Source organism: Mustela erminea, chromosome 6 (assembly GCF_009829155.1).
Source record: "Mustela erminea isolate mMusErm1 chromosome 6, mMusErm1.Pri, whole genome shotgun sequence".
Lineage (NCBI taxonomy): Eukaryota > Metazoa > Chordata > Mammalia > Carnivora > Mustelidae > Mustela > Mustela erminea.
This window is the reverse complement of record NC_045619.1, coordinates 20,847,409-20,872,784: the sequence shown is the minus strand read 5'-3', so window position 1 is coordinate 20,872,784 and position 25,376 is coordinate 20,847,409. Positions and strand designations below refer to the sequence as shown.

At 35.7% G+C, this 25,376-nt stretch overlaps 1 protein-coding gene across 3 annotated transcripts; it reads left to right on the top strand.

The window, feature by feature from the left end:
• The first annotated feature begins 983 nt into the window (after window positions 1-983).
• Window positions 984-24,944, top strand: ACTR6 (actin related protein 6). Of its 3 annotated transcripts, none has more exons than XM_032346646.1 (11): window positions 984-1,122; window positions 2,874-2,991; window positions 3,415-3,483; window positions 5,062-5,185; window positions 6,396-6,531; window positions 6,623-6,679; window positions 14,162-14,260; window positions 14,355-14,433; window positions 21,187-21,358; window positions 22,869-22,947; window positions 24,774-24,944. In XM_032346646.1, the coding sequence occupies exons 1-11, from the start codon at window positions 1,055-1,057 to the stop codon at window positions 24,901-24,903; spliced, it is 1,131 nt and encodes a 376-aa protein (XP_032202537.1). In that variant the 5' UTR covers window positions 984-1,054; the 3' UTR covers window positions 24,904-24,944. The 3 variants fall into 3 exon arrangements, with proteins under 3 accessions (XP_032202537.1, XP_032202536.1, XP_032202538.1); XM_032346645.1 differs by having other exon boundaries at window positions 22,809-22,947; XM_032346647.1 differs by lacking the exon at window positions 984-1,122 and adding an exon at window positions 1,385-1,458 and having other exon boundaries at window positions 22,809-22,947.
• The last annotated feature ends 432 nt before the right edge of the window (window positions 24,945-25,376 follow it).

Here is a 25,376-nt window from a genome sequence, read left to right as displayed (position 1 = left end):
ATTAAGTTAGTTAATATATGTATAAACATCTTAGAAAGTTTACTCGCAGGTATTAAGCACTTTGTGTCAACCATTATTATCTTCATCACAACCATTTTGAGGTGGAGTCTGGATGGTAATGCAAAATTCATTCTCGGGACGCCTGGGTGGCTCAGTTGGTTAAGCAGCTGCCTTCGGCTCAGGTCATGATCCCAGCGTCCTGGGATCGAGTCCCACATCGGGTTCCTTGCTCCGCAGGGAGCCTGCTTCTCCCTCTGCCTCTGCCTTCCACTCTGTCTGCCTGTGCTCGCTCTCGCTCACTCTCTCTCTCTCTCTGACAAATAAATAAATAAAATCTTAAAAAAAAATTCATTCTCTTATTCGTTATTATATAGAGGAGTTAGCCGGGGGCATTACAAGAACACATAAGAGCACTTAATTTTAAGAGCGAGAACAGATATCAAGATGTGAGATGTCAAGAGATCCTTTTAGATAGGAATGACGGAGCGGTGTTATAAAGAACAAGTAGGCAGGGGAATAATATGAATGAGCAGAGAAGCAAGGCTGTTGACAGAATACCATAATTGTAATTTAAGAGTGGTTGGGCCCTACAGTCGAATGGGCATTGGCGGGAATGAGGCTGAAGAGACTTCTTATCCAGTTCCATGCTGTGTATGGTTTTGCACTTTATTCCTTGGGAAATATCACTGAGAATACTACTCGAAAATACAAACACAGGCACAAAGCTATAGGCTCACCACGGGGATTAGAATAAACTTGTAGGACCAAGTCAATATGCGAAGTAGAGGACAGATACGCAATGCTAGGGGTGAAAAAGCGCTGAGCCAGTCCCACTTTTGTTGGATCTCGCCCCGACTTAAAAGGGGTACATTGAGAACAGCACAAACCACCTGAGCCCCAGGGAGGGAAGGCCGTCTCCGGCTTCCGGCGTCCTCGGTTGCTAAGGGAGACCGGAAGCGCCCTCACGCTCCGCCCTGCAAACCATAGAGTACCGGAAAAAGAGGGAGCCGAAGGGTCAGGTGCAGGAAGCGGCTGCTGTTTGGTTCTCGTTAAAATGACGACCTTAGTGCTGGATAACGGAGCCTACAATGCCAAAATCGGTTACAGCCATGAAAATGTGTCGTAAGTGTTCCCTCCGTCCTTAGGACAAGAGAGACTACGCTTCATCTCGGGATCACAGTCAACTGCAAATGCTCCTACGTCGCCCTAACCTGCGCCAGAGGGATGCTCTGGTTGGAGCTTGCTGAGTGGGGTGCTTTGAACTGCTCTTTTGGTGTGCATTTAGGCTACGCGGCCCCGGAAGTGGGACTTGGCGTTTCCCACGTTCTCTCGTGCGTAACAGGAAATAGCTCAAGAAAATAGGCTTCTAAAGAAGCCCATCCTGCGGGAGGGTTGCGCACACAGTTCATGGACGTTTATATGTATATACATATTCTTGAGGCTTTCATCACATCCTCAGTGGGTTCTGTGACCTCCCCTTACAAAGTTGTCTTACAGTTGTCTTACCGATTGCAGACGTGGAAGGCTTCGAATCGAAGCCTTTCATAGTGCTCATTAGCTGACCTCGTTATTAGAGTTGATTTAACAGGATTACTACAATGGCATTCATAAAATAGATATGTCCTATATGTATATGTAAAGAAGAAGAGATGTTTTCGTCTATGTTTACAGAGGATTCCCCCCTTCCTCCTTTTTTTTTTTTTTTTCTTTTTCAATGCGAACAGTCAAACCGCATAGGAATGTAAATTGTTAGTCTTTTAGAAAATGTTTTGGGAGTGTGTATCATTGTTTTTATCCTTTGACACAGTAAGTTCGAAGTGTTTGATAAGAGCGAATACAGGATGCTTTATATTATAGACATTGTATATGGTTTTTAAAAATGGAAAGCAAACTGAATAATCAAGAATAGAAAATTGACTAAAATTATCATATAACCATAAGATTGGCTACAGTGCAGTTTTTAAAAATCATGTCCTCCCGTGAACGCTCAGTGCGTTCAGCATCAGACTCTTAATTTCGGCTCAGGTCATGTTGTCAGAGTCTGGGATTGAGCCCGTTTGGGCTCTGCACTCAGAGGGGAGTTGGCATCTTGCTAATTAAAAATCTTTGGAATCCTAGAGACTTAGTTTTAATGGCAAGAATTTTGAACCTGTAAATCCTTTACCAGAGTGGTATTAAGATTTCCACACTGAGCCTGGGTGGCTGAGTCAGTTAAGCATCTGCCTTCAGCTCAGGTCATGAGCTCGGGGTCCTGAGATCAGGACCAAGACCTGCCTCTCCCTGAGAGTCTGCCTCTCCCACCCCTTTCCCTCTGTGTGCTTGTGCTCTCTCTCAAAAAAATAACTAAATCTTAAAAAAAAAAAAAAAAAAAAGATTTCCACATTAAAGCCAGAAAGAGCAGAAACTTTACCAAGCTCTGTCATCTGTGTGATGGCAGGATCAATACCCATCTGGAAGGATTTCTTAAGGATTACTTGAGAAAGATAAAGGGTCCAGTGTAGAGGCTAGTGCATGTTAGAACTTTAAAAAAAAATTTTTTTTTTTTTAAGATTTTATTTATTTGTTTCACAGACAGAGATCACAACTAGGCAGAGAGGCAGGCAGAGAGAGAGGGGGAAGCAGGATCCCTGCTGATCAGAGAGCCCGATGTGGGGCTCTATCCCAGGACCCTGGGATCATGACCTGAGCTGAAAGCAGAGGCTTTAACCCAGTGAGCCACCCAGGCGCCCCAAAAAAGACATTTTTTGATTATTCAAAGACAAAATGAGAAACACTGATTGTGGGTATTTTTTGTCATGGAGCAGGGTGGTAGAGTACTTGTATTTTTTGGAAGTGAGTATTTAGGAATAATTGTTTTATTTCTTTGTTTATAGGGTAATTCCTAACTGTCAGTTCAGGTCAAAAACAGCACGTCTTAAAACTTTTACTGCTAACCAGATAGATGAAATAAAGGACCCTTCTGGACTCTTTTACATCCTTCCTTTTCAGAAGGTAATTCAATTATAATGTCATTTCTAACAACATAGACCTAAATGTAAAGACAATTTTTAAATTTATAATTAAGATTTTGTATATATGGAAATATTTTTAGATCTCTGAGAAAAAGTTATTTAAATTTTAAATAAGATCTTATTAAAACCAAAAATTGAAATTAAATTGTCTTGTTAACAATAAATGGCCATGACTTAGTTACTGATTGTGGGTACTGAATTTTACTTATGTTACATCTAAATGAGATGAACACATTTAAAAAAAGTGTGGAGTAGCATCTCCTTAAAGAATGTTTGAATAGTGAAAGTAACCATAAAGATAAGTTAGTGGTTTAGAATATATTAATATGAAAAAAAGAATATATTAATATGATTTTTAAAATTATTCAAATATTTGTGATAATTTATACAAGAATTTTTTTAGGGCTACTTGGTGAATTGGGATGTTCAAAGACAAGTGTGGGATTACCTTTTTGGAAAAGAAATGTATCAGGTAACAAATTAGAGTATGTATTCAAATTTCTATTTCCATGTCTTATGCAAATGAAAAATTACAGCAATAAGAGTTATGAACTCATGTTAATGCAAGAACCAACAGGATAGGATATAAAGCTAGTTTACGCCTTAATATGACTTAAATAGATCTGTTGCACATGTTCACTGTGTATTTATATCAGTCATATTTTTAACTTCTATAAAAGTTATATATACTGCCAAAATATACATGTATATGAAAAGTAATACATGCTTGAGATTATTTGTGCTAAAATCTGTTAGGGAAGAGCGCATGGTGTGAAAGTGAATAGACTCAGAATTTTTAATGAATAGTCTTATGCTGAAGGTTGGCCCATACCGGCTCATGAGAACCAATTACATGCATCTCCTCCCAACTCTGCGTTCAGAGTTTGGTGACTTCAGGAGAGCTGGAAATCAGCCATTGTGACAGTATTTATAACACAGAAAGTGGTAAGCTGTACAAATCAGGACTTTTATTCCCCCGCTGGAGATCTGGCTGTTGAACATTTACCAGCACACATTGAAGGTGGGTGGAAGGAGGGATGAGATTGCGAATGTATGGACATTATTTCATAAGCAATGTCAAGTCATGGAGGGGAGGACTTCTGTGGTGAGAAATACATCTAGGGAGGATGATCAGATTTCTGATTTAGAAAAATACTTGCTAGCAGTACAGAAGACGGATCAGAGTGAAAAGAAAACCGAGGCATAGAGGGCATTGAGAAGGCAGTGGCATTATTTCAGAGGAGAGATAAGGCAGTATCAGGAAAAGCCAAGGGCAGATTCCAGAGAGTGAGTCTGGGATTGGGGTTGAAGGTAATTGAGGTATCTAGCTTTAACTTTTGAATATGTTTCTAGTATACATTTAAGTCACTAATACACTGTTCTTAGTTTTGATTTTTTAAATGTTAATTAAGTATGGAATTTGAGGTTACGAGAGTCTGTATGAAACTCAAGATTGTCTACATGTCTACTATTATTAGACTAATTCACTATCTCATTTTTATTTTCACAATAAAATATTTTGGTCTACATATCTGAATTGTGACTTTTATGTGAGGATTTTGTGCTTTTACTGTTTGTAGTATAACTTTAGGTATAGTGAGCAAATACTCGGTTTTTAATACTTCTTAAGAGTGTGGGAGAGAATTATATAAACAGTAAATATGCTAAAGCTTCTGGCCTTTTAACTTTGAAAACAAAATACCTAATGCTTGTAGTTAATATTGTTCATTACGTTTGCATACCGATCTTCAAACAATTTGATAGTACCATTTTATCAATGCTACCATTAAAAGAGTTAAAATTAAATAATAAAGTGCATGAGTTCTATAATCAGACTTCTGGGTTCAAATCCTAGCTATGTCTCTAATTAGTTAAATAAACCTTGGTAACTTATTCAACTCTTTTATACCTCGGTTTGCCAATTAAATGGATTTAGTAATAAGACTTGCCATCTAGGATTATTGTAAGAATTTAATATGTTTGTTTATATATGTAAAAGAGTGTTTATAACTACAAAATTATAAAACTTGTGGAAATTTTTCTCTCATAGGTTGATTTTTTAGATACCAATATTATTATTACAGAACCATACTTTAACTTCACTTCAATTCAAGAATCAATGAATGAAATCCTATTTGAAGAATATCAGTTCCAAGCAGTCTTAAGAGTAAATGGTGAGTTAAAGTTTTCATTACAGTTAAGTAATGGGAATATGGATATGAATAGGGTAAAGAGAAACACTTAAAATAAAAGAATATTGGGTGATATTCCTTTAGATTTAAAGAAAATAAAACATGGAATTTAAAAACTAGATGGACTTTTAGAGATTATCTAATCAGATTTTTCTCACTTCATCTTTTTACTAGCACACTATTTTCTCCCTAATGAAGTTACTAGCCACATTTTTTTTTTTTAAATGACCTCTATGTCCAACGTGGGGCTCAAACTTAAAACCCTTGAGTAACATGCTGTACTGACTGAACCAGCCAGGTGCCCCACTAGCCATATATTTTTAATTTCTAAAAGATTATTGTTTCTGAGGTAGTTACCTTTTCTGCCACTGATGTGTTTGCTATCATTTTTATTATTGATTGAAATAATGTTAATAGCTTAGCCTGCCAATATATGGAAAAAGAGTCTGAAAAATAACATCTAGAAGTAAGTTTATGAAAGGCTAAAATTACATTAAGTGACAGTATAATGAAAGTATTTAAATATACATGAGTGATATTGTGCTATAATGCTTAACAGCACAGTCTCTAGAACATTGTTCTTCAAGGATGATTTTGCTCTTTGGGGACATTTGGCAATGTCTGAAGACATTTTTGGTTGTCACAACTGAGAGGGTGCTGTTGGCATCTAGTGGGTAGAGGATATAGATGTTGCTAAACATTTTAAAGTGAACAGGAAAGCCTCCAGCAACAAGGAATTACCTGGCGCCAAATGTCAGTAGTTTTGAGGTTGAGAAACCTTGCTCTAGAATCATACTGCTTAGGTTTGAATCTTGGCTCTGTTACTTTCTAATTGTATGACATTGGGTATATTGCTTAACTTCTCTGTGCTGGGGTTTTGAGAATAGTGCCCAGCAAGTAATAAATGCTCATAATTAAGTTATGATGTTAAAATAATTAAGTCATGACTATTTACCTTTAAAAGTTGATCACAAAATATTTTTATCCACATTTACCACAAAAATGTGATGTTGTAGTTTAAATGCTGTAGAGAGTTTGTGACAATTAGGAATATTGTTTTAAATTAGCATATAGAAATAAAGGAAGGTTTTTGTTTTTGTGCTTGTCTTAATTTGTTGCTTCTCTTTATTGCTTTAAATTAAGTATGCTTTTATTTAATACAGGTTTTTTTTTTTTATCTTTTTCTAAATAGCTGGTGCTCTCAGTGCACATAGGTATTTTCGAGATAATCCTTCTGAATTATGCTGTATCATTGTAGATAGTGGATATTCCTTTACACATATAGTTCCTTACTGTAGAAGTAAAAAGAAAAAAGAAGCAATTATTCGGTGAGTTGTATTCAATTTTCATGTTTTTCTTAGGTTAAAACTGAATGAAAGGTGTGATAAACTGAACCGAATTTGAATTCTCCCTTTTTAGGATAAATGTGGGAGGAAAACTCCTAACCAATCATCTAAAGGAGATCATCTCTTACCGGTAATACTTATTTGATTTTTGGTGGTGGGGTGGTGGGGGAGCGGCTCGTGGCTGCTGGTAATGAACTTTTTAAAGTAATTTATAATTTTCCTTTAACTGTTAGTTGTAACTTCAGGTGATAATTCTATATTATTGCTTTAAAAACTATATCACATACATAAATACAAATGATGTTCAAATTGAAAAGCTTTCTAGTGGGGCATCTGGCTAGCTCAGAAGAGGAGCATGCAACTCCTGATTTCTGGGTGATGAGTCCAAGCCGCACAGTGGGTGTACAGCTCATTAAAAAGAGAGAGGAAAAAAAAGCGTTCTAGCACATGAAATGCTGTTGTCCATCAAAATTTGGATGTTTCCAAATTCTAGGGAGTTTAAAATTTTATTTATTTATTTTTAAAGATTTTATTTATTTGACAGATAGCGATCGCAAGTAGGCCGAGAGGCAGGCAGAGAGAGAGGAGGAAGCAGGCTCCCTGCTGAGCAGAGAGCCCCAGGCGGGGCTTGATCCCAGAACCCTGGGATCATGACCTGAGCCGAAGGCAGAGGCTTCAACCCACTGAGCCACCCAGGTGCCCTGGGAGTTTACTATTTTAAAATTATAGAATTTGTAAGAAGTTACAAATGTTACATATTATAAAACAAATGTATTTAAGGAAAATAAATCTCTACTTCCTCTTTCTGTCTCATGTCAGTTGCATTCTCCACAAAGTATGGTCTTTAAACTGTATTTATCTCTTATATTTTTAGTCTCTGTGAGCCTTAATAATGTACTGTTAGTTCTGCTTGTTGAATTAACCAATATTAGCTGACTATCCATCATTAAAAGATGGATATTATTGTACTACCACATTCTAACTCTTCTCCCTTTCCTAAATTTTATTCATGGTATTATTTTTCATTTTATTTTGTTTAAAATTAAGTGGTACTTTTTTGTTTTATGTTTTACTTTTCTTTTCTTTTTTTTTTAAAGATTTTATTTATTTATTTGACAGACAGAGATCACAAGTAGGCAGAGAGGCAGGCAGAGAGAGAGAGAGAGAGAGAGAGAGAGGGAAGCAGGCTTCCTGCGGAGCAGAGAGCCCGATGCGGGACTCAATCCCAGGACCCTGAGATCATGACCTGAGCTGAAGGCAGCAGCCCAAACCACTGAGCCACCCAGGCTCCCCTACTTTTTTGTTTTATAAGTAGAATTCTTAAATCTCAATTTCTCACTACAATAATTTTGGCTGGTGTGACACCTTCAATATCTCTTAGCTCCCCTCTATGTCATATGGGAAAACAAGTGAATCTGCATTTCTTTCTGCATTTCCTCCCATGTTTTCCTTCTTTCTTCTGTCAGAGGTACCTTTATTTTTTAGACGCCTTATTGAGCTATGATACATATCCACACAATTCACCCTTTTTTTTTTTTAAAAAAAAGATTTTATTTATTTATTTGACAGATCACAAGTAGGCAGAGAGGCAGGCAGAGAGAGAGGGGGAAGCAGGCTCCCTGCCGAGCAGAGAGCCCAATGCGGGGCTCGATCCCAGGACCCTGGGCTCATGACCTGAGCCGAAGGCAGAGGCTTTAGCCCACTGAGCCACCCAGGCACCCCACAATTCACCCATTTAAAGTGTACATTTTCAGTGGGTTTTAATGTATTAGAACATTTTTAGAACATTTTCATTATCCCTAAGAGAGACCTACTCCCCTAATCCAACCTACCCAGCTTCAGCACATTTGTAAAAAACTTATTTTGAAATAATTACAGCCTCAAGAAGTTGTAGAATAGTACATAGAGCCTTGTGTAATCTTATTAATATATAACTAATATAGTATCAAAATGATAAAATTGACACTAATACAGTATTGTTTCCAGTTTTCACCATTTTTTACATGCATTTCTGTGTATTTATCCCATGTATAGATCATGTAACTATCACCACAGTCAAGATGTAGAACTGTTCCATCTCTCCAAAGGAACTCCTTTGTGCTACCCCTTTATATTTGCTTCCCCTCACCCCTGGCAATCTCTAATTTGTTTTCCACTTCTATAGTTTTGTTATTTCAAGAAACAGAATCTTACAGTATGTAATCTTTAGACAGTGACTTTTTTCATTAAACAGTGCTATACCATTTCTTAATTATTGAGGTAACATTTACATATGACTTTTTACCATAGTTAAGTCTTCTTGCCTTGCTTATATATTCTAAAAATGGAGGGTTCATAAATGGCATATGCGGTGTTAAGGTTATGTGGATGTTATTTATTGTAGAACCAAACAGAATTGGGCTCCATTTCAAAAGATTTAGATATTTAGTTCCCTTATCCTCATCAGATTAGAAGCAACAAATTTGAAAGGCACAGAAAGTTGAGACAGATGAGGTCGTTAACCAGAACCTACACAGTTTTGAGTCCATGACCTGTGTATTAAATCATTCCTCCTTCCTTTCATGACTGAAAAAGTTCATGCATTTTTTTTTTTTAATAATTTTTTTTTGACAGAGAGAGATCACAAGTAGACAGAGAGGCAGGCAGAGAGAGAGAGAGAGGAGGAAGCAGGCTCCCTGCCAAGCAGAGAGCCCGATGTGGGACTTGATCCCAGTACCCTGAGATCATGACCTGAGCTGATGGCAGAGGGCCACCTGAGCCACCCAGGTGCCCAAGTTCATGTATTTTAAAAAAAAAGTCTGTTGAAGTTCAATTTGAAAAGAACAACCTGGCAAGAATAATTAGAAATAGTATTTGGGAGGGGCAGCTGGGTGGCTCAGTCGGTTAAGTGTGTCCGACTCTTGATTTCAGCTCAGGTCATGATCTGAGCCCTTATGGTGGGCTCCATGCTGAGCATGCAGACTGCTTAAGATTCTCTGTCTCCCTCTCCCATTGCCCTTCCCCCACCACCACACTTGTGCTCTCTCTGTCTCTCTAAAAAAATAAAAATAAAAAGTTAAAAAGATATAGTTATGGGAAAGAAAAATAGTGAAAGGAGACTTTATCAGTAGATGATAAAGCATTTTAAAATTGTAATAAAGTGATACTTAGATGAGAATTAAATGATAGATCAGAGAGAGTGAATAGTTAATTTTGAATCAAACACTGTAAAAGAAAACGTAATATATACTATTGATTATTCAGGAAAGGATACAGGGAAAGTTGGCTGTTGGGAGAAAAATTTTCCTTTGGCTCATACACTAATATCCAAATGGGTTTAAGATTTAAATATAAAAATAAAGCCGCAACAGGAAAATATTTGAGTTGTTAAGAATAAAAATAGTAGAAGAAATACACTTGATCTTAGCCAAAAAGCTGACAAGTGATAAAAAAATAGTCGAAGAAATAATAAAGGATATAATTTTCCTATATCTTTTTTTTAAAAAGATTTTATTTATTTAGGGGTGCCTGGGTGGCTCAGTTGTTTAACTTTGCCTTTGGTTCAGGTTATGATCCTGGGACCCTAGGATAGAGCCCCATATTGGGCTCTCTGCTCAGCAGGAAGCCTGCTTTTCCCTCTCTCTCTGCCTCTCCCATCTACTCATTCTCTCTTTCTCGCAAATAAATAAATAAGATTTTATTTATTTAATAAGCTATTTGAGAGAGAGAGAGCAGGAACAGTGGGGAGATGCAGAGGGAGAAGGAGAGTTAGAGAATCTCAAGCAGACTTTGTGCTGAACACAGAGCCCAATGTGAGGTTCGATGTCACGACCCTGAGATCATGACCTGAGCCAAACCAAGAGTCAGACGTTCAACTGACTGAGGCACCCAGGTGCTCCCTTGACATACCACTTTAAAGAAAAAATATTTTATTGAGGTAAAACATATATCCAGAAAAGTTTACAAACCTTGAATGTATAACTCAGTGAATTTTTGAAAACTGAATATACCCAAGTAGCTAGAACACAGCTCAGGCAGAATATTATCAGCACTCTAATCCCTCTTTGTCCTCTTTTGGTCTGGAAAACCACTGATTTCAAGCATTTGTAAACAAAACTAATATAAATAGAAACCTGAGAAATAAACTTGAAACAAATATGACACTGGGTTATTATCTTTAATATATTAAGGTCTCTTACCAGTCCTTAAGAAAAGCACTACCTTGGTATAAAATGGCTACTAGGTGATTCTCAGAAAACAAATGGTCTGTGGCACAGATAGATAATCATTAGAATTACATACAGTCAAAGGATATAAATGGATAATTCTCAGACATAAAAAATGATAAGTATCTGAAGTAATTACAAATTCAGTTAAAACATTTATTGAGGATTTATTTAGGAGGTTGGGAGATACGAGTTAAATAAGAATTTCTTTTTCATGGCATTTCCTTGTAGAAAAATACAAATTAAAATGCCACAACTTTTAGAACTTGAATTAGTAGAATTTTTTCAAAACATGATGTTCTAAAAACAAAAAAGAAGATGCTGCAGATAGTGATGCTGGCTGTTAATGATTACAGCATAACTTGAAATAACTTTTCTGGTAAACAGTTTGGCAGTACACCAAGATACAAACAGTATTTCAAATTCTGTGTCCTACAGTATGAATAAATAATGAGATAATCAGAGATACAGATAAAAATACCTGTATTGCATCAGTTTTGAGTTACACTTTTCTCACATCTCTAGTTGGGATGGATCTTCCAGTTGTTGGTACCTTAGAATTGTTATAGTTTAATTATCATCTTTTCTTCTCATTGGTGCAGTAGTGAATCTTAAGGTAGAATATGCTGTGTATGGAGATAACAAGCAAAAAGGAAGCAATAATAATGTCTTTTACTTATTGAGTATAAGAACTATGCTAAACACTTTACATGTATAATTAGAGTCATTTACTTCTTACAGATGTATTAAGTCGGTGATCTTATTGTTATTACCTTTTTAGAGTTGAAGAGATTGAATCCCAAAGAGGTAAAGTAACTTGGTTGCCAAGTTGTGATTCAGCCAAAGTCTTTGGGGCACCTGGCTGGCTCAGTTGGTAGAGTATCTGACTCTCGATCTCAGGCTCATGAGTTCAAGCCCTATGTTGGGCATAGAGCCTTCCAAAAATAAAACAAAAAACAACAAAGCCAAAGTCCATGTTCATAAACATACAAATATCTTTCCTCCCTGATTTAAACTTCCAACACTAGGAACATTAATAAATACATTTTAATAGGTCCCTCTAATAAATATTATAGGGTAGTAAGTAACCATATTTTAAAAGAACAATAGCATAAGAAAATGGAGATGATGTTGAGTCTAAAACAAAAAGTATTTGTAGTATATATGTGTAGAGATAAATATTCAAATAATTTCATATTTTTGTTATCTTTTTTTATGTTTTTTATTGGAGTATAGTTGACACAATGTTACATTAGTTTCAGGTGTAGGACTAGGAATTTGACAATGATATGCTGTACTTTCTATGAATGTAACTACCATCTGTTACCATAGAATACTATTACACAGTACATTAACTATCTTCCCTATGCTGTACCTTTCATCCCTGTGACTTATTCATTCTGTAACTGGAAGCCTATACCTCCTATTCCCCTTCACCTATTCTGCCCATCCCCCTACCCTCTCTCCTCCAGCAGCCACCAGTTATCTGTATGTATGGGTCTGTTTTGCCACCAGTTATCTGTATGTATGGGTCTGTTTTTGCTTTGTTTTATTCTTTAGATTCCATATATAGGTGAAACTTTATGGTATTTGTCTTTCTCTGACTTCCTTCATTTTGCATAAAACCTTTTGGGTTCATCCATATTATCACAGATGGCATGATCTCATTGTTTTTATGGCTCTTTGGTATTGCATTATGTGTGTGTGTGTCTCTCTCTGTGTGTGTACATACCACATTTTCTTTATTCATTTACCTATCATTGGACACTTGAGTTGCTTCCATATTTTGGCTATTATAACTAATACTGCAATAAACAGGGGTATATATAGTTTTTCAAATTAGTGTTTTTGTTTTGAGGGGATAAATACCCAGTAGTGGAATTACTGGATTGTATGCTATTTCTATTTTTAATTTTTTGAGGAACCTCCATACTGTTTTCCAGAGTAGATACACCAGTTTGCATTCCCACCAACAATGCATGAGTTTCTCTTTTTCTGTGTTGTTTCAACCCTTGTAACTTATCTTTTTGACACTAGTCATTCTGATAGGTATGAGGTGATAATCTCATTGTTTTGATTTGCATTTGCCTGATAGTGATATTGAGCATCTTTTCATGTATCTGCTGGCTATCTGTATGTTGTCTTTGGTAAAATGTCTGTATTCAGGTCCTCTGCCCATTTTAATCAGATTATTTATTTTTTTAGTGTTGGGTTCTAAAATTTCTTTATGTATTTTAGATACTAACCCCTTATCCGATAAATCATTTCAGATGTATCATTTATAAATATCTTCTCCCATTCAGTAGGTTATCTTTTCATTTTGTTAATGGTTTCCTTCACTCTGACTTTTGTTTCAGTGTATTCCCAATAGTTTATTTTCACTTTCATTTCCTTTGTGTGAGGAAACATATTTAGAAAAATATTGCTAAAGCCAATGTCCAAAAGATTACTGCTTATATTTTCTTTAAATTTTATGGTTTCAGATCTCACATTTAGGTCTTTAGTCCATTTTGAGTTTGTTTTAGCAGATGGAGTGAGTTTTCCCAGCATCCTTCATTGAAGAAGCTGTATTAGCCATAGATTAATATAAGCATGGGTTTATTTCTGGGCTCTGTGCTGTTCCATTGATCTATGTGTCTGTTTTTCTGCTAGTTACCATACTGTTTTGATTACTATTGCTTTGTAGTGTATCTTGAAATCTGGGATTATGATACTTCCAGCTTTGTTCTTTTTCAAGATTGCTTTGGCTACTCAGGGTCTTTCGTTGTTCCATATAAATTATAGGATTATTTGCCCTAGTTCTCTGAAAAATACTATTAGCATTTTAATAGGGATCATATTGAATCTATGGATTGATTTGGGTAGTATGGACATTTTAATAACATTAATTGTTCTAAGCCATGAGCATGGACTATCCACTTGTTTGTGTTTTCTTCAGTTTTGTTTTTAAAAGCATCTTTGTTTTCTTCATTAAGCCTGTGTTTCTTGGGTTCAGTTATCAAATATTTATTAAACATCTACTATGTGTCAGTTACTACGTGCTAACTCACTACTATGATCAGAAAAGAAAGTGAGGGGGTTAAGTTATTTTAGCAAGATTCCATTCAGAATGGTTGGAGAAGGAAAAAGTTTGCTCTCTAATAAATGTTACCATATTTAAAGCCTTTATTTTCAGTTTCTTTCTGCAAATTGGACTAATATCTGCTCTCAGAGGAATAATGTGGAGTTTAAATACAATGGAAATGTGATTATTCTATAAAGTTGAAAATATTTTACACATTCAAAAATTTAATATTTTAAAAAGTGAGTTACCCAAAGATTTAATTCCAGCAAAAATATTTTAAGTAATTGTAAATTATCCTTTCATTTTTCCATTTCACATTTTACAGTTTTTTATTTCTGTTTAGGCAACTACATGTTATGGATGAAACACATGTGATTAATCAAGTGAAAGAAGATGTGTGCTATGTGTCTCAGGATTTTTATAGAGATATGGATATTGCAAAGTATGTATAATAGTAATCTAAGAATTAGAAAGTTGATTCTTGGGTAATGTTACACAAAGTTAATTATTTCACAAGTCTCTATTCTGTTTTCCAGGTTGAAAGGAGAAGAAAATACAGTAATGATAGATTATGTTTTACCTGACTTCAGTACAATTAAAAAGGGCTTTTGTAAGGTAATTTTTAAAATCCTTAATGACATTGCTTGATGTGACCACCTTAGTCAGATTTGAAAAACATCTAGTTGGGGGCACCTGGGTGGCTCGGTTGTTAATAATCTGCCTTTGGCTCAGGTCATGATCCTGGGGTTCTAGGATCGAGCCCCACATCAGGCTCCTGCTCAGCTGGAAAGCCTGCTTCTCCCCTCATCGCCCCACCGCCCACTTCCCCTGCTTGTGTTCCCTCTCTTGCTGTGTCTCTCTGGCAAATAAGTAAAGAAAATCTTTCTTTTTTTTTTTTTTTTAAATTTTTTATTTTTTATAAACATATATTTTTATCCCCAGGGGTACAGTCTGTGAATCGCCAGGTTTACACACTTCACAGCACTCACCAAAGCACATACCCTCCCCAATTTCCATAATCCCACCCCCTTCTCCCAACCCCCCTCCCCCCAGCAACCCTCAGTTTGTTTTGTGAGATTAAGAGTCACTTATGGTTTGTCTCCCTCCCAATCCCATCTTGTTTCATTGAGTAAAGAAAATCTTTTAAAAAGAAAAGAAAAACATCTAGCTGGATTTGGTAGAGTCTTACAAAGTTGTTGAGAACTGCTTTTCTGCTCTTTGTTTCTCCAGACACAAATGTATAAATGATTAATACCTCATTAATAAAGTTATTTAGAGAAAGAACCATCAGCTGAATGATAGCACATGGGAAGAATCTGGAGATAAATCATATTGTTATTTATATTCTAGTTAATCCTTTTCTATTTTCTTAAGAATTAGTTTAAATCCATTTCAGAGTTGTTTATTTGCCTTGTGAAAGTTATCAAAATAGCTGACATGGCTGAATTTTACTTGTTCCGTCTGATATGATCAAATTGTAGTTTAAAAGGGGAAAATCTGGTGTACTTTCAAAGTGTTGAAAAGTAGTTCATCTTGGATGTTAAAATTATTTCTCCTTACCTTTGATCGGCTCAGGTGTAGTATCACTTCTGTTTGGGTAAATGCGAAATTGGCCTTTTAGCTTACTTGGTGGAGGAGTATTGGGAAGTTAAAAATCTTTGGTCAGAAATTTAAGCATGCTTCCATAAGGAAATATTTAGGTTACCATTTATTTCAGTATACTTGAAAAGAGTGAAAAATTGAGAAGAGCCCAAATATCCACTCTTGGACGAAAATAAACAAATTTTGATGTATTTGTATTATAAGATAAACAGTAGTGAAAATTAAGTGGAGCTACATGATAGTTATGTATACATCTCAAAAACATGTTTCTGTCTAAAACATCTAAGACATGATGGTGTCTTTAGGCGATTTTTAGGAAGATATGTACATTTTCAGGCTGTGTGGAGTAATTTATGAAGTATGTAATTTAAGTAAGTAATTTAAGTATGAAGTAAAAGTATAAAACTGTATGTGAGTAATAACACCAAATTAAAAGTAAGAGTGTTAATTTATAAAGTATCAAATTAGTTGATGGATATATGGGTTTTGTACTTCTTTAATTTTATACTTCTATTAACTATACTTCTTTATATGCCTGAAATTAAAAAAAAAATTGGGGGCATATGATTGAGCTGAAATACAAATCAGAATTCTGAAGAGGGCTCATAAAATTGAAATCACTCTATAATGTTCTTAGAGACAGATGCTTGTGGAAGGACCTAGGTTGGGTTTCGAAAGTGGGAGTTGGGATAGGTTATGAGATCAGGTTGCCTTTTCATGAATTGGAAGTCCAAGTCCTCTTTAGGATATCAAAAGTATACTTTTTTCCTTGGGGACGACGAAAACTGTAAATACATAGACAGCCCCATCTTCATATATCATTAAAACACTCCAGTTATATAAAATACCTTCTCGATAATTTACAGCATTTTATAGAGTTAATGGTGGTAAAGTAATCTGTATTTCACAGGGATGAGCCCTCAGTAAATTCTCAGTGATTCCCAATTTGTCCAAACCTGCTGATCATTAGAATCACCCAGGGCACTTGAAAAGTAATCTATATCTATGTTCTCAGTTCCTGTTCCTGGATATCCTTGTTTGAAAACTTAATCTTTTTTTTTTTTTTTTAAAGATTTTATTTATTTATTTGACAGAGAGAGATCACAAGTAGATGGAGAGGCAGGCAGAGAGAGAGAGAGAGGGACTCGATCCCAGGATCCTGAGATCATGACCCGAGCCGAAGGCAGCGGCTTAACCCACTGAGCCACCCAGGCGCCCCGAAATCTCTTCCAAGAGTATGGGTGGCTCAGTTGGTTGGGCGTCTGCTTTCAGCTCTGGTCATGATTACAGGGTCCTGGAATTGGGCTCTCTGCTCAGCAGGGAGCCTGCTTCTCCCTCTCCCTCTCCTTCTGCCTGCCACTCCGCCTACTTGTAATCCCTATCTCTATCAAGTGAACAAATAAAATCTTAGAAAAAAATCTATTTCAGATAATTGCACTTTCAGCTAAGTCTGGGAAAAACTTTTTTTTCTTGAAAAAACAATTTTTTTTAATGTAGTTCTCTCCTGCCCTGTAAATGACACCCTGTTAGTTTACTGGACTAAATGCAGCCAGTTTTCTCCTTGCCAAAGTATAAACCCTGTTTTCTCAAACCTGTACCTTACATAGTGAGCCAGTAGGGATGTGGTTATTCCTCCAAGTGACAGTTGCTTTACTCATCATCTTTGGAGAAAAAATGCAGATGCCACATATTATTATTTGCAGCTCTTTTATTGGTCTTTGGCTTGTGATTAGTACTGGTTATAGGCCAAGCTTCATTAACTCAGTTTAGACTCCTTGTTATCAGTTGAGTGGACAGATTCAGTTGGCCTGGACTTTTGCCAGACAGTGGAATGTTACATTAAGTTTTTAATTCAAAAATAATAGTTTAATTTTTCCTTAGTTGACTAATGTTAAAATTTATAATTTTTTCACAGTATCATTGACCTCAAACAATGTAGGGGTTAGGGATGCCAACCAACATCCCCCTCCCCAATGCAATTGAAAATCTGCATATACCTGGACACCCTCTGCTCCCACAAAAAACTTTACTATTAGCCTACTGATGACCAGAAGCATTACTGACAACATAAAGTTGATTAACATGTATTTTGTATGTTATATGCATTATATACTATATTCTTGCAATAAAGTAAGCTAGAGGAAAAAAATGTTATTGGGAAAGTCATAAGAAAAAGAAAATACATTTATAGTACTGTATTATAAAAAAAAATCTGTATATAAGTGGACCCATGTAGTTCAAACCCATGTTCAAGAACTACCTATACATGTTAAATCATGTGTATATTGAAAAAAATAAGACCAAAATACAAACAAAATTATGTGTATATCTTAGTAATCTCAAGCTTTAGAAATAATTTTAGTCTATGTTAGAATTTTTTTTAAGAGTTTATTTATTTATTTGACAGACAGAGATCACAAGTAGGCAGAGAGGCAGGCAGAGAGATGGGGGGAGGAGGCTCCGCAATGAGCAGAGAGCCCGATGTGGGACTCGATCCCAGGACCCTGGGATCATGACCTGAGCTGAAGGCAGAGGCTTTAGCCCACTGAGACACCCAGGTGGCCCAAGTCTATGTTAGGATTAATCCTAAAATGTGTTATTTTCCAAAGAGGTAAAAAAAAAAATGTGTTATTTTTTATTTATTACTTAATCACCTTCATTGTTGCCTGATATGCAACAACTCTGATGAAAGTTGATATATGTTTATGAAATTAGAAAAACAATAACTGCATAAAATGAAAAAAATTATAATTATTTAAGAGCCCTTATACTTAGGATATTGTTAAAACTTGTACTTTGATAGTTTATTCAAGAATATTTTTAAATTGGAAAAAAAAAAGAATATTTTTAAATTGGGAAAAGATACAGCCTTCATTTTCTAGTATTTATGATAACAACAGTAACAGTAATAATCTCTGTAATATTGTTACTGATTACAACTGATACGAATTCCAATTTTATCTCTTATCAGAAAGGGGATACTTACTGAAATGTAATGTACTTGATGGACTTAAATTGGGAAAATCTGGCTCATGATTAATGATTACAGTAGTAGTTTCTGCAGAATCATTGTAATTTAAATTGATCATTTTTTTACAGTATCAGAACAAAATTTATGAGACTGTGTAGTAATCATGGCCTACATTGACTAAAATAGCAATTCTCAGCAGCCCTTATAAAGTCCTTTTGTCCATGTCTAAAAAAATGTTTTTTGGAGTTAAACTCTTAAAACAGAAACTACTTGTAGTTCCACATTACTTATTGATGGTTTTGGAGCCAACATTCAACAAGAAATTTCTAGTTCTGGCTCTTTCCACTGGTTTAGATATTTGAGCCTGGGATAATCACGTGATTCTCTTCTGTAAAATCTGGGTAATGGACTACATAATCATTAATGTTTTGTCAGCTGAATTTCTCCCAAGTCTGTGTCTTTTTCGGCTTATTTTGAGTGTTGACAAAATGAGTTATATCCCTTAAACTCAAGCCAGTATCACTTTTAAGTGAATTTATAGATCTGTAGGAGATACTTCCTTTCTGCCTGAGAAGGAAGACTACTCTGAGAGGATACTTTCCTCTTTACTACTGTAACAGTAGTGTGTTGGTAATTTGAGTAATTTGAGTTTCCTTTTTCTTCCTAAAGTATTAAGAAAATTGTGTAATTTTTGGATATCCTTTTTTTAAAAGATTTTATTTATTTATTTGACACAGAGAGAGAGCTATCACAAGTAGGCAGAGAGAGAGGGGGAAGCAGACTCCCTGCTGAGCAGAGAGCCTGATGCAGGGCTGGATCCCAGGACCCTGAGATCATGACCTGAGCCGAAGGCAGAGACTTAACCCACTTAGCCACCCAGGTGCCTCAAATTTTTCGATATTCTTAAGAATAGTGTTTTAAACTTGGAATTTCTAAATTCCAAATGATAGAATTCAGAATTATATCCAGGTTAAGATAGGCAATGTAGTGGAAGGAATATATTGTATGTGCTTTTAGTTATTAGATGAATGATCTCGAGCAAGTCATATATCCTTGCCAAACCTAATTACATCATTAATAAAAGGAAAATATGCCTTCCTCACAGAATTATGTGAGTGTTCAATGCGATAATGTATATAAAATGCTGAATACAATGAATGGCACATGGTTGACTTGCATACTGTTATTCAAGAATTTATTGAATACTTATTATGTGCTAGATGGTAGATATGTGATGGTGTAAATTATGAAGGATAATATAGAGTGATAGTGGAGAATAAAGGAGGGACCTTTCATTTGGAAGTCAGAAAAAGCCTCTTTGAGGAAGAAAAAATCTGGGCAGAGAAAGGATGACTGATTACATTAAGGGATCTATAATCTTTAAATATATTACTCTTTACTAATTATTAATATTTTCATATATTTTAAGTTTTTTTATTTATATAAAAGATTGGGTTATGCCATGTGTGTATAATTGCAAATGAATATATATAACTGAACCTAGAAGAGCTCATGATTCTTAATAAAATTGGAAGGACCATTATTTTAATGTTGCAGAATGTTGTAGAAGATTATTTTTTCTGGCCCCTTCAAGAACACAGCTCAGCAGAAAATAAATAACAAGAAAATTTGATTGATGAAGTCCATGGATTTCAAAATTGATTTCTGAAAATTGAATAAATGAATTTAAATATTTAGGGTTTTTTTGTACAAGGGGAAGGGGAAATATTTTTTTGGAGGGGGCAGCAAAGCAAGTTTCATTGAGTGATAGCAAAATGATAATATAGAGCTCCCAAGGAGGGAGGGTACCCAAAGGGGTTGCCTGGGAAAGAGGAGATCTTGATGTAATACAGCTACATGGTCCAATAAACATATAGGACAGGAGAGTGGGAGTGCCTGGCTGGCTCAGTCTATAGAGTATGCAACTTATGATCTCAGGATCATGAGTTCAAACCTCATGTTGGTGGTAGAGCTTACTTAAAAATACATACATATATACATACATGCATACATAAGAGAGTGGAAGTAGATGTAAGATATACTAAATGTTTTTTTAGAGTATATTCTTTGTTCTCTAGGAACTGAAGTTGGCCTATTATTATAGGCAGGTTAAGAAATTCCCTCTCCTCGGGGCGCCTGGGTGGCTCAGCAGGTTAAAGCCTCTGCCTTCGACTCCGGTCATGATCCCAGGGTTCTGGGATCGAGCCCCGCATCGGGCTCTCTGCTCAGCGGGAGCCTGCTTCCTCCTCTCTCTCTCTCTCTCTCTCTGCCTACTTGTGATCTCTGTCTGTCAAATAAATAAATAAAACCTTTAAAAAAAAAAAAAAAGAAATTCCCTCTCCTCTATTCTCCTTTTCTTCCTGTTTTATTTTTTTAATTTTTTAAAAAGATTTTATTTATTTATTTGACAGAGAGAGGGAACACAAACAGGGGGAGTGGGAGAAGGAGAAGTAGGCTTCCCACGGAGCTGGGTTCGCAATGCGGGGATGGATCCCAGGATCCCAGGATCATGACCCAAGCCAAAGGCAAATGCATAACAACTGAGCCACCCAGGCGCCCTTCTTTCTGTTTTAAGGAATATGGCCAGATCATCTTTTGGGGAATAGTTACATTAACGTAAGCAATTATTTTTTATGTGGTTTAGGCAACAGAGAGGGCCAGGTTTTTCTAACTTTTGAGAATCCTGAAATTTCCAAGAACATGGTAATATATTAGTAATAACATGTTACTAAATGTTACTAGTCATATAGACTAGATAATGTAGCTTAAACTTTTTAATCTTATTTTTCTTTAAGCCAAGGGAAGAGATGGTGTTAAGTGGAAAATACAAATCTGGGGAACAAATTCTTCGTCTGGCTAATGAGAGATTTGCTGTTCCAGAAATACTTTTTAATCCTTCTGATATAGGAATTCAAGAAATGGGTATTCCAGAAGCTATCGTCTATTCAATTCAGAACTTACCTGAAGGTACATAAATAAAGTATTGAATGATAATGATATTTCTAAAAAAAATCATAAGCTCTATGAACAATAGAGAAATTATCTGAATTCCCTAAGTAATTACAGGCAAGTGGCAAGCCTGTTTTATTTACAGAGATCCCATAGTGCACTTGAATAATTCTTTATTGGTCCTAGATTAGAAATTTGTTATAGGGAAAATTGTCTGCTAAAACTTGAAGACATTAATCTCTTTATGACTACTAAAGTGTTGTATCTGTTTTAGAAAAGTTTTAATTTAACTCAAATTTACACAGAATAGAAATTTATAATTTAACAAGGTGATGGGTTTTAGCTATTGATGGGACTGGTTTGTCCATTCAGTTTTATTTGAACTAATGTACAGGAAGTTAATTTTAATGAGGCTCAAGTCTGGTGCTTCTCAGTGGTGTGTGGGTTCTCCTGAAGCAGGATTCATCTAAGTAATTTTCTAGGGTCTTAGAGAGTACTTTTATATCTTGAAAGTGTCTTTCTAGTTCGTAAGGAACGGTCCAGGCATTAGAGAAAATCTAGCCCCTGCAATGTCCTTTCCTCCCATTAAAAAAAAAAAAAAAAAAGATGATCACATAATGCCATCATCTTCTTAATGTTATCTTACAACTCTTTTCATGTTAGTGTCTCATTAATTTCACGTTTTATGTAAGTTACAGGTAGTGTTATGCAGCATTTTATACTACACTGCTTTATGTCATGAGACTCAGTGTTGATCGATGTAAGGGAACCGTGTGCCTGTTTTGTGAACAGAAGCATTAGGTGGGGTGGCCATTATTTATTAATTCCTCATAGATTTCCCCATGGTGGCTTTTAATCCCAGCTAACCATATGGCACCTAATAAGGTTTGCCATCATGTAACTTTAATGAGTGTAGAACACAGATCCTTTATTATTATGCATCATGAGTGTTTTTCACCATCAGGTGTAAATGTTGCACAGTAAGATGGTATCACTATCACAGGTCTGTCTCTGTGAGATAAAATGCAAGTTTGGGCTTCTAAGTTAAAATGCCTTGAAGGCCTTCCTTTTTAGTTTTACCCTAGTTCACAGTCTCAGCCTGCAGAAAGACTTCCTCCATTTTAGGGAAGAACGAGCATCATTACCAAATGCCTGCTGCTAGAATGTATTATGTATTAGCTTACATCTGTGTATAAGCAGTCAGTAGTTCAAACTCTTCACCTTAGCCTTTCTTTTAAAGATCTATGAGGTCATATTTCACTTGTTTAATGGGTCAATTTGTGTAAACTTTAACTTCATTATAAAACCTTATAAATTATAAATAGTTGTTATGGTTATTAAAAAATTACATGGTTTCCTAACCAGTAACTGTAACTGTTTGCTCTTGCCTGAGCCCTCATATCTATCCTTCTGGAAAGATAAGTAAATAGGTTTTCTGATGCCTTTTCTTCTTTTTTTCCTCTTAAAGAAATGCAGCCGCATTTTTTTAAGAACATTGTTTTGACAGGAGGAAATTCCCTTTTCCCAGGATTTAGAGATCGGGTTTACTCAGAAGTTCGATGTCTCACTCCAACAGATTACGATGTTTCAGTTGTGCTGCCTGAAAAGTAAGTGTTGGCTGATACAGAGATAAAACATGCAAGTCATTTTGAAGCTAAAATGGTCAATAGGTAGACTTGAGCTTAAAGCCTCATTCTAGCAGGTTGAATTCACCTTTGAAATCCTCATTTTCCCTTTCTCAAAAATTAGAAGAATAAACCTTACATTTCAGTGGGCTATGGCAGCTTGATGCTAATATGCTGAGTGTAGTTCCTGGGGAAGGACCTTAGCGGAGCCACATCCTGTTCAGCGTTTTTACTTTATAGATAAACAAACAAGGTCTCATGACTTGGCAAAGGCCTTATAGTAAGTTAATAGCAATGATCAGGCTAAAACCTAGTTCTCTTTTATTTTGAGTTGGGAACAAATACATGTCTCTTACCAAATATGTGTGTTAGTAATACCGTCTCACCGCAGTCCCAGTCTTAAGTGACGGAATTGCAAATAGGACCCCATATATCTGATTTTTTTTTTTTTTTTAAAGAGAGAGAGAGAGAGAGCAAGGGGAGGTTGTGGGAAGGGGCAGAAGGAGAGGGAGAATCTTAAGCAGGCTCCATGCCTAGCACAGAGCCTGATGCATGGCTCCATCCCATGATCCTGAGATCATGACCTGAGCCAAAATCAAGAGTCAGTCACTAAATGAGCCACCCAGGTGCCCCCCATATACCTGACTCTTAATTTTAGAGTTTTGTTTTATTTTTTTTTAAGATTTTATTTATTTATTTGACAGAGATCACAAGTAGGCAGAGAGGCAGGCAGAGAGAGAGAGAGGAGGAAGCAGGCTCCCTGCGAAGCAGAGAGCCCGATGTGGGACTCGATCCTAGGACCCTGAGATCATGACCTGAGCCAAAGGCAGCGGCTTAACCCACTGAGCCACCCAGGCGCCCAGCATACTGTATTTTTATCCTGTGTGTTTATTTTATTATTATTTTTTCCCCCTCATTTCTTTATTCCCCACACTTTTTTTTCTTTTTCACCCTCATATGCTTTTTGTCCTGCACTTGAAATGCAAGTCATACGTAAGGCCAAGGGATCCACAGAAATAGTCTTTATTCTTTTATTCATCAAATCTTTATTGTACATCTGTTTCATATATGTATGTAAGTAAATACATATTTAAAGATTAGGCAATAAAATGAATATAATAAAACATTTATTAACTTTCCATCATTTTTCAGATTTTAAACTGATTTAGGGGAGAGGAACAGTAGAAATAGAATTGAGTCATAACACAAAGTATAACCTCGTTGAAAAAAACCAAACTAAATGTTTTACGTGTTTTTATGTTTTACTGTGTCCTACCATAGAGGTAGGACACATTTACTAGAGGTAACAGTATAGCAGCAAACGCACAGACTGAAAATAGTTCTGGGTTAAAATGTAGTCTCCCACTTAACCTCTCTGAACCCCATTTTCCAAATCTGTGAAATGAGAGAATAGTTGTTTCATGGGTTGTTGGGCAAAATAGATGACATATATTTGTCACATAAAGAATTTAGATCTAGTTATGACTGTTTTTCCTTTATGCATTTTTGACCTTTCATATTCTGGGCTTTTTTTTTTTTTTCATATTCTGTTTTTTATTAGAAGTAGAGGGTCTATAAATTCAGGGCATGGGGAAAAAAGAATACTTTGTTATACTGGTGACCAAGGTTCTTTTCTTTCTGAGTTTACCTTATTTCTATGAAGCTTATGCTTATTTTCACACTTTAAGTGATTTTTCTGTTAAATTAGGTTCAGTAGAGATTGCCACATTTTAGTTACTAATGAATGTTTTCTGGCATTTCAGTTCTGTAAAATCATCTCGGTTCACTTATTTTAACTTTTTTTTTAGCCCTATTACTTATGCCTGGGAAGGTGGAAAATTGATATCAGAGAATGACGATTTTGAAGATATGGTAGTAACAAGAGAAGATTATGAAGAAAATGGACATAGCGTTTGTGAAGAGAAATTTGATATTTAAGAAACATTCTGAATTAAAGTTTTGACTGGTTGTAATTGAAAGGTTTAATTTCAATGTCCTTTTTAAAGTAGGTTACCTTTCATCCTAAGATAAGATCTTGAACTTATGTAAATACTTTGATCCTTGGCTAATTTTCAAAGGTTTCTTAGCTACGTTATTACAGTAAACTGTATCTCAGCTCATATTTTCATTTAGGAGTTAGACTACGATAACAGTGCTCACACTGTTCCTGAGAATAGGTTATGTTTCATTAGAAGATGAAAGAGAATGCATTTTAAATTTAATTCCTTAGCTGAGAGCACAAGTGTAACAGTCTCACTGGTTAGTTTTCCTTGGAAGATTCTTTTGTGTGGCTATGACTAGAGAGGGATTGGCTAAAGTGTTTCCTGGCTGATATGATTTCTCTTTTATTTTATTTTATTTATTTTTTTATTTTTTTGATTTCTCTTTTAGAACTGAATATTTTATCTAAA